General features: G+C 36.6%; 2 protein-coding genes and 1 long non-coding RNA gene across 6 annotated transcripts in view; 2 read left to right on the top strand and 1 right to left on the bottom strand.

The window, feature by feature from the left end:
• The window catches only part of prickle1a (prickle homolog 1a), a 26,441-nt gene extending 23,942 nt beyond the window's left edge, over positions 1 to 2,499 (bottom strand). The window contains exon 1 of the mRNA XM_084095615.1: positions 2,271 to 2,499. The gene's annotated coding sequence lies outside the window, so the exon portion shown is untranslated. The remainder of the gene's footprint in view (positions 1 to 2,270) is intronic.
• Positions 1 to 10,000, top strand: part of LOC311071316 — a 171,532-nt gene that overhangs the window by 91,463 nt on the left and 70,069 nt on the right. The window lies entirely within an intron of this gene.
• The window catches only part of LOC311071302 (uncharacterized protein), a 52,581-nt gene that overhangs the window by 41,822 nt on the left and 759 nt on the right, over positions 1 to 10,000 (top strand). Inside the window, exon 11 of one of the 4 annotated variants that reach the window (XM_084095651.1) lies at positions 7,923 to 8,035. The exons of the other annotated variants lie outside the window; for them this stretch is intronic. Coding sequence (XP_083951777.1) covers positions 7,923 to 7,958 — 36 coding nt within the window. The 3' untranslated portion in view covers positions 7,959 to 8,035. Of the gene's footprint in view, positions 1 to 7,922; positions 8,036 to 10,000 lie in introns of those variants that run through there. 4 annotated transcript variants of the gene reach the window in all.

Raw genomic sequence — 10,000 nt, 5'->3', positions numbered from 1 at the left:
TCATTTATTGTAAGTTTGCTGAGGGCCTCGGACCCCTTTTGGAGAAACACTGATCTAAATGACTCCATATAAGAAGAAAAGTGCACTAAAGTAGTTTAAACACATTAAGGACAATCATGCATGTCCTCACAGCACCACTAGAGGACGCCAACACTTCACGATCATCTCAAACACTTCAATATCATCTCAAACACTTCAATATCATCTCAAACACTTCACTATCATCTCAAACACTTCAATATCATCTCAAACACTTCAATATCATCTCAAACACTTCAATATCATCTAAAACTACTTCACTATCATCTAAAACTACTTCACTATCATCTCAAACTACATCAATATCATCTCAAACACTTCAATATCATCTCAAACTACTTCAATATCATCTCAAAAACACCAAACCTGAGCTCAAAAACATTATATATTGACCAGTCATCATTTCAAGCACGCATCAGTGCCAGTTCCTCCTGATGCTCTCAGGCTCAGTCGCCTCAATCTGGGATCAAGAGGGTGAAGAGAGGATCTGTCTCTTAAAGAGTGTGTGTGAATGCGTGTCTTCGTATGGAAACTGAGTCCTGTTGACATTTGCGGGGCCCTGCGGGGCCGAACTGCCAGCTGGCATCACAGCAAACGCTTCGTGACACATGAGTGCAGATACACCCCTACTGTACCGCGGTAAACTTCCCTGCTAGCTCTAACTGTGCTTATCAAAGTAAAACATCATCTTTTACTCGCCGCTCCAAACCGGTCTGACTGCAGTTCTTCAGTGGAAAACAAAACAAGGCATTTTGAAAATTCGTCATGGACAATTTTTCCATGCAATGAATTGGCTAACATGACTATCAGCTTCCTAAAAATAACAGAGAAACCCCACAGAAGTATCCTAGCAGGTCAAGTGTTCAAACGGACGAATGTTATGATGCTGTTTTTGTGCTTTTTGCAGCCGGACAGCCGCGGTTCACTGTGGACTGAATGGAAAAGAGCTGTATAAAGTTTCAGCAAAAATAAATAAATAACAGCATACAGGTTTGGAAAGTATGGAGACTTGTTTCCGTCACAGAATAAAAAAATAAAAATGGCCATTGTGACTTTCTATCGCGCAACCCCCAACATTTTTTTCTCTTAATTCCGAGTTTAAATCTCACAATTGTGACTTTTTTTTTTTTTAGTTTAAATCTCACAATTCTGACTTTTTTCTAAAAGTTCGGAGTTTAAATCTCACGATTTTGATTTATTTTTTTATTTTTTTTAAATCTCACAATTCTGACCTTTTTTTTAGTTTAAATCTCGCAATTCTGACTTTTTTCTTGGAATTCTGAGTTTAAATCTCGCAATTCTGACTTTTTTCTAAAAGTTCGGAGTTTAAATCTCACAATTTTGATTTTTTTTTTTTTTGAATTTTGAATTTAAATCTCACAATTCTGACTTTTTTCTTGGAATTCTGAGTTTAAATCTCGCTATTCAGACTTTTGGAATTCTGAGTTTAAATCTCGCAATTCTGACTTTTTTCTTGGAATTCTGAGTTTAAATCTCGCTATTCAGACTTTTTTTTTGTTTAAATATCACGATTCAGATTTTTTTTTGAATTTGTTTTCTCAGTGTTTCAAGTTCATGTCTTGCAATTCTGAAGAAAATCCAAATTGAGAGATATAAACTCAGAACTGCGAGAGAGATAAAAAAATCTGAATTGTGAGATAAAATTACTCGCAATTACCTTTTTTATTTTTTTATTCTGTGGCGGAAACAAGCTGAGGATGAGGAGCCTAAATGATGACACACCAAACTGTCATTTTTGCACTGATCTATTCCCACGGTGTCTGGAAAGTGGCAGAGATACAGATCAATGAAGTAAAGCGAAGAACATGAAGAACAGCGCCTGAGGAATCTGATGGAAACCTTGGGATTAAGATTAAGAGAGTGTTTGGGAAGGAGCAGTTGTCACTGAAGTGACAGGCACAGCTGAGTCCAAACACACATGCAAGAAACCCTTCTGTGTTTCTGACAACTTCACAGCAAACTCTGGCCTTTTCTGTTACACCGACCTGGATAATGAGTTTAGAAATAGACCAGAAGCTCTTGGGACACTTTTCCTTTGGGCTTTTCCAGAGTTTTTCCAGACTTCACAACTAAACGCCCCTAATAATAACATCAGACATCAATCTAAGCTTGTCTCTGAATGCAAATGTTACAAAAAGCGTATATTCTATCCATTATAACTGAGCAGAAGTCTTTCACACACGTATGAAACGCTAAACATCAGATCTTACCCGAATATTTCTCCAGTAGCGACCCAAAGCAATCCGGTTTCCAGCTCAGATCCTCGTTATCCTCGTTATTCGGATCCGCGCTCGCGCTCATTGGCGTCGGTCACTGCAGATCCGGGCTTTAAACGGCATATCTGAGGTGAAACACACTCAGATGAGGGGAACGAGCGTGTTTGTGTGAGAGCTCTGTGTGTGTGAGTGTCTGTGTTGGGGAGTTTCGCTTACCTCCTGCGCGCGGCGCGTCCGCGTGCCTCACATGACGCAACGCGCGCACATTCTGAATTTTATAACCTTCAAAATATTTTTCTTAAGTATTACTGTCTTGTTTTTCAGAACAAATATCGAAACATTCTTAAATCAACATAAATTTAGCTACCGAAGAAACAAAATGAAGATATTAAGTAAAAAATTAAGTGTTTATGGTTAAAAACCAGAACAAATATTTTTCAGTGAGGTCAGGAACATACATTTTCTTTACTTTTCTGACCCTATTGGCAGAGCTTGTACTGTGTAATTTATCTTCAGATTTATATAGGCTTCCAGAGAAGGACTAGCAACACATTTCTACATAAACCACATTAACAACAACAACCAAAGACAGAATTTTCCAGAAAATTCATGCAGAAACATGCATTTTCTTTACCGTAGTTAATTTTTCTGACCCTAGACAGATTTAATATCAAATGTATCTTGATTTAAGAATGTTTAGATATTTGTGCTGGAAAACTGGTTGTTCTGCCGTGTATGAGGGGTTTAGTGGAGGCTGTGACCCGATGACCGGTTCTCTAGTCTGCATGGATAAGTGAGACCAGGTTCAGCCTGTCAATCAAACGCTGCTTGATCTTAAGTTTGCCGTATACAGTTTTAAATCAGCTTGATCTGGACCAGGTGGATGTTACATGACTTCATCTTAAATGTCACAAGAATCAAACTTCCCAAATTCCACTTCTATTATGGTTTTGAAAGGCAAGTTATTCCTGCGTGGTCTGAACGCTTGCAGTGAATAAGCAGCAGGAGCTCTTAAAGGCGTTGGGTCATCACAGATATCATATCTTCAGACCTGATTTACGTGCCTGAAGACATGCTAACCCATTAGCCCCCTCACACTCACTCTTATCTGAGGCTTATCTGCGCTTTATCTGCCCCAATATTTATGGCAGAGGCTCGTAAAAATGCTTTCAACAACATGATTGAGTTGTAAACTAGCAATGGCCTCCACTTACAGCGCTTTGTAATGGACTTTCCATGTACTGTGTCATTTATCTTCAGATTTACAGGCTTCAAGAGAAGGACTAGCAACAAATTTATACATAAACCACAACATTAACAACAACAACCAAAGACAGAATGTTCCCCTGACGTTAGTTTTTTGGGGGGGGACCAACTCTTAAGGGCTGTTCACACTAAGAGCGATAACTGTACTATCGAACACACCAGCATATAAGCACTGCAGTTTTGTTGTTTGTCGCTTTAACAATATCATTGGATTCACTTAAGGCTCGTTCACACCAAGAACAATATCTATAACGATAACTGTAAGGATGACTATAATGATAACTATAACGATAGCTATAAAGATAACTAACAATAACTGGATATATAACTATAACCAATAACCAATAACCATAAAAAATAATGATAATGATAGAGATAACTAAAACGATAACTGTAATGATAAATATCTATAAATATAAATATAACTATAACAATAACTGGAACGATAAATATAAAGATATTTATAATGGCTTTTCATAGTTCCTAGAACTATTGGCGGAAGTTCCCGGATTTTGTCGTGTTCGCACCGCAGGAACTAGGAACGATTTTAGTTCTAGGAACTCCTTTTGGAGGAACTGATTTACTCCTACTTCAGAGTCGGTCTAAACCTATGGAAGCTTGTTTCCGCCACAGAATAAAACATTTTAAAAGATAATTGTGACTTTTTAATCTCACAATTGCGAGTTTAAATCTTGCAATTCTGACTTTATTTCTCATAATTGCGAGATATAAAGTCAGAATTGCGAGATTTAAAGTCAGAATTGCGTGAAATAAAGTCGCAATTGCGTCTTATAAAGTCAGAATTCTGACTTTTTTTCTCGCAATTCTGACTTTATAACACGCAATTGGGAGATATAAAGTCAGAATTGCATGATATAAAGTCGCAATTGCGTGTTATGAAGTCAGAATTGTGAGATATAAACTATTCTGAGGTAAAAAAAAAAAGCTTTTTCCCCTTAGAATTGGACTTTATATCTCACAATTCTGAGAAAAGATGTCAAAGATGTCATATAAACTCGCTATTATGTGTTATAAAGTCAGAATTGCGTGATATAAAGTCGCAATTGCGAGAAAAAAAGTCAGAATTCTGACTTTATAACACGCAATTGCGACTTTATATCTCACAATTCTGACTTTATATCTCGCAATTCTGACTTTATATCACGCAATTGCGACTTTATTTCATGCAATTCTGACTTTATATCTCGCAATTCTGAGAAATAAAGTCAGAATTGCGAGATGTAAACTCGCAATTGTGAGATAAAAAAGTCGCAATTATCTTTTAAAATGTTTTATTCTGTGGCGGAAACAAGCTTCCATATAAACCAGCATTATAGGAACTATCCGTGACGTTAGTGTTCGCTGATTGGCTGAATGCACACGAAACACCAGCACCCGCCATTTTAAAAAAGCTGTGTAAACACACAGATTATAGCCTATATATTTACTCCAGAATCTAACTCTATGAACATGTAAAACAGAGATAGATGAGCCTCTCAATCTTTACGCTGAGGAGAAAATGCAACACAACTTTGAGGAGATCAAGAGAAACATGATTATGTGTTTCTGCTCAGCAACACTGGACATCAAACACACGGCATACGCTAATAACTCTTCATCACTGTCTATTTTCAGTGTATAACTAACTATTCTAACTATAACTAACAGTGTATAACTATAACTATTCAATCTAATATCGTATTAGACAGGACTGTTAGACAGATCATAAACTAATGAACATGGAGAATGCGAGCACTGTGAGCTCAGTCGTTCTCAGCGCCGTCAAAATAAAAGTCACAACAAGCGTGGCTTACGTCACTTCAGAGTTCCTACTGGCGGTGCGAACGCAACCAGGAAAACACTCCTAGGGGAAGCATTAGTCCTCGGGGAAACACCCTGGTGGCTCGTTCCTAGAACTATTCGTGCGAAAGACCCTAATAACGATAACTCTAACGATAACTATAACAATAACTATAACGATAACTGGAACGATAACTATAACTGTAAAGATAACTATAACAATACTTATAACGATAACTCTAACGATAACTATAACGATAACTATAACAATAACTATAACGATAACTATAACTGTAAAGATAACTATAACAATACTTATAACGATAACTCTAACGATAACTATAACGATAACTATAACAATAACTATAACGATAACTATAACTGTAAAGATAACTATAACAATACTTATAACGATAACTCTAACGATAACTATAACGATAACTATAACGATAACTGGAACGATGACTATAACTGTAAAGATAACTATAACGATACTTATACCGATAACTATAACGATAACTATCGTCCACACATACTGTATATGGACATTTATCCTTATTATACTTTTCATCGTTTCTGTGAATGTTACATGTTCTTTTTAGTTTAAATATGTTTTTAAAACAAAACAACATTCCCATAACTCTGCTGCAAAGTTTTTATGTAAGTTATTCCACTGGTTATGTTCTCCAATGGTTATTTTTAGGTTTCAGCCATTTAACCGTAAGATAACTTTCCACAGTATTTTATTTACACTGAAGAATAATTCCCCTTCAGACTAACCCAATTAGCCGGTTAGGATTAGCATGGGTGGGTCAGCGGGAGCGTGAAACTGTCCAGCACATTCCCACTAATGACACACCGGATTGTGAAGCGTGAGCGAGAGCTTCCGCCACCCTGAGGTCTCGACGTGTGCTTGGAGACTTTAATCCTTTAAATCAGATTGAGACCTCAGTGCGTCTCCCGCCGGGAAAGCGCTCCAACAAACTCTTGCTAATTAGGGAAAGATGGCGTTTGTCCGTGGAGAACCGACACAAGTTCTTCATCTCCTGCCGGGATTCTCCTCCACTTTCCTCCATTCTTCTCTAGATGGATTTTGCTCTTCGAATGGAAATCTAGAGCTGTTTTTCCCTTCTTCTTCTTCTTCTTTTCTTTTTTTTATCGCTTCCAATAATTAATTTAGAGGTTTCCGGTGTGAAACTGGCTCTTGGTTGAAGGATAATGGCGTTGTAATTTCCAGTGTGATTTGTTATTCCATATAAACTTAACAAATGCAAACAAGTTTGTTGTCCGTTAAAAGAAAACAACAGAAGCTCAAAATATTGACTCTGATTTAGCGTGAATCCCAGCAGAAAAACAAACCTCGCTCAGCCAGGGCCATTAAATAAACCGGTCACTAGATTTGATGTAATTGACCGAATTCTCCACCAAAATAGAGCGATCCTGTTGGACTCAGTTTACTCAGGAAATCTCTAGAACAAACAAAGCAAGAAAGGCAAACAAACAGAAGGAGCTGAACGCCAGTCCGCCATCAAACCTCAGCCAATCAGAGCCCAGACCCGAAGCCTGACCGTCCTGGACGCTTGTTTGCTGTAAAACACCACAGATTGACCAACGAGTTTCTATTACTAAAGCAAACATGCTAATGCACACGCTACTTTAGCTTTACAGCATGAGTCCCTGCATGCTTCAATCCAATATCAGCACTGGTGCAGAGTTTCTCTCAAACTGACTTTGGTTTGTTATGCTTCAACGGGTTAGTCAATCTCAGGAAGATTTGTTTATCTTAATATTGCACTGACACCATTATATGAGAACATCGATGAAAACATCACGGTTTTCTCCAAAGCGACTATAAATATATATATAAATGAACTACATTAATAACTTTTTTACAACAAAAACGAACCATCACTGAACTTACTTAAGCTGGACTGTGATGCTGTTTTCTTCTGGAAACTTTGCTGCATTATTTTATCAGTGTAAAGCTGCTTTGAAACAATCTGTACTGTAAAAAGCATAAAGGTGATATTTCGCATTTCAAAATCAACAGAAAATATCTTTTTTACATTTGAAAATGAAGCATATTTTTGGGCATGTACTTATGATATTTAACCACATTTCCCTCCAAATTGTCATGCACTTCACAGGTTTCCAACAATCCTTGGAAAATATGTTCTAAGAACGTTTTGCTAACGTTCCCATTAGGTTATGAAAACAAATGTTCTGTGAATGTTTAAAACGTCAATTAAAAACAAAAGGTTTTTTTAAGGGAAAATTAAGGCAACATTACATTGTATCATTCTTCAAACATCATGGGAATGTTACTTTTGAATGTTCTCGGAATGTTCTGAAACAAGTAGCGATATTTGAAAAACGAACATCCGACGGAACATTTCAGAAAAAAAAACATTCCATGAACGATGTATAAATGATGCTTTCGTGCTGAGAACATTATTAAAGAACAGAAAATGAACGTATTTTGATTGAACATATTATTAATGGAACAACATTTGTTCGTAACTTTGAGAACTTTGAGAATGTTCCCTGTTTGCTGGATGAGGTCTTTATATTGTCCTGCAGGATTTAAAGCATCTATTTAAGGACATCAGGCCGTGAGGAGCGTGTTGTTGTGACTGTCACATGGCGTGTTCTGTCTGGACCCTGAATGACGAGAGACGTGTTTACTAACTGACCTGGAGAACGAAAGTCTGAAGAGTCTGGAGTGAAACGAGGCTAAAACAAACTCTTACATTCTGCAGGAAGGAGTTGGGAAACAGACTCACTTGACATGACGTCAAGCTCAACATCAAGGACTAAAACATCTAAACGTCTGTGTTTTGTCCTCAATCAGAGCTCGTTTCAGAATCTGTCAGAAACACTGGAGTGAAAAGGTCAAGGTTTAAACGCACAGACATGTCAGATTATAACTAAAGTTATCTGGACGCATTCGTTCAGAAAACTGCATTTTAATTGGGGTTTTCCCTGAACCGAGACTAAAACCGATTGGATTTATTGATGATAAATATATAAAACTGGTTATTGTGTATTTAAAACGCATTCAGTTTATTAATAAGATTACAGACCTGCATGTTTCATTGATGTATGCCTGACAAATATGCATCACATTCGGTTTAACAGTGTATTTATGGTCAAACCAAATGGATGGAGATTTTATAAGCAATTCAAATACCTAATATTTCAGGCCTAAATATTCTCGGTAACTCTTTATTTTGATGGTCCCTTTTGAACATTCAGTTGACTATCAGTAACTTTGCAACTACATGTCACGTAACTCTCATTAGTGTATTAGTATTGTCTGCTTAATATCTGTTGACTCTTTATTGTGATGCTCCACAACAGACATTCTACTGACTATAAGTAGAAAGTAACTTTGCAACTACATGTCAACTTATTCTAACCCTAACCCTACCAGTCTACTAATACTCTACTATTACTCTACTATTACTCTACTAAAACTCTACTATTACTCTACTAATATTCTACTATTACTCTACTAAAACTCTACTAAAACTCTACTAATACTCTACTAAAACTCTACTATTACTCTACTAAAACTCTACTAATACTCCTCTACTAATACTCTACTAAAACTCTACTATTACTCTACTAAAACTCTACTAATACTCTACTAATATTCTACTATTACTCTACTAAAACTCTACTAAAACTCTACTAATACTCTACTAAAACTCTACTAATACTCTACTAATATTCTACTATTACTCTACTAAAACTCTACTAAAACTCTACTATTACTCTACTAAAACTCTACTAAAACTACTAATACTCTACTAAAACTCTACTAATACTCTACTAATACTCTACTATTACTCTACTATTACTCTACTAAAACTCTACTAATACTCTACTAATACTCTACTAATATTCTACTATTACTCTACTAATACTCTACTATTACTCTACTAATACTCTACTAATACTCTAATGAGAGTTAGGTGCAACGGTACTTATAGTCAAGTGAATGTGTTAAAGGGACATTAGAATAAAGTGAAACCCTATTCTCTCTCAGTGATTTCCTCATGTCATCAGGCGAGCGGCTCTCAATTCCACTGGACAAATTTCCTCAATGGTTCTGGTTGTGTTCTGCATTCCCCGCTTTGATCCCGAAGTCTCTGCCAGATTCCTGGCGTGTGGAGAGCGATGGGAGGAGTGGGAGGAATATAAGACACAATACCGGGCCTGTGAGACCAGCACGATCTCGCATGAGTCCGGCTCGCTCAGAACGGGCCAGTCGTGTTGCTCTAATGGACTAAACTGAAGCCTGACTGAATTATGATGCTCTGCACTGCAGAACATGCCACTCTTTTGTCTTGTTTTTCTGTTAAAACATCTAAAAGCACTTAAAACCAGACGATTATTTAGAAGCAAGACTGCATAAGATATTAAGAATGGGTTTGATAAGTGCATCTGCACTTTTTTTTTTTTTTTTCTTTGTATGTAGAAACAAACTTTGTTGTATTATTTTATTTTAATACTGTGAAGCTGCTTTGATACAATCTGTATTGTGAAAAGCGCTATACAAATATACTTGATTTGATTTGATTTGATTTGTATTTTTGTCTTGTTTTCCAGTTATTAAAGTCTTTTTTATTATATTTAAATAAAATGAATGTAAA

This window comes from Abramis brama (genome assembly GCF_963993115.1).
Source record: "Abramis brama genome assembly, chromosome: 20".
Classification (NCBI taxonomy): domain Eukaryota; kingdom Metazoa; phylum Chordata; class Actinopteri; order Cypriniformes; family Leuciscidae; genus Abramis; species Abramis brama.
Note: the sequence above shows the minus strand (reverse complement) of the source record. Positions and strands in the feature narration are given on the sequence as shown.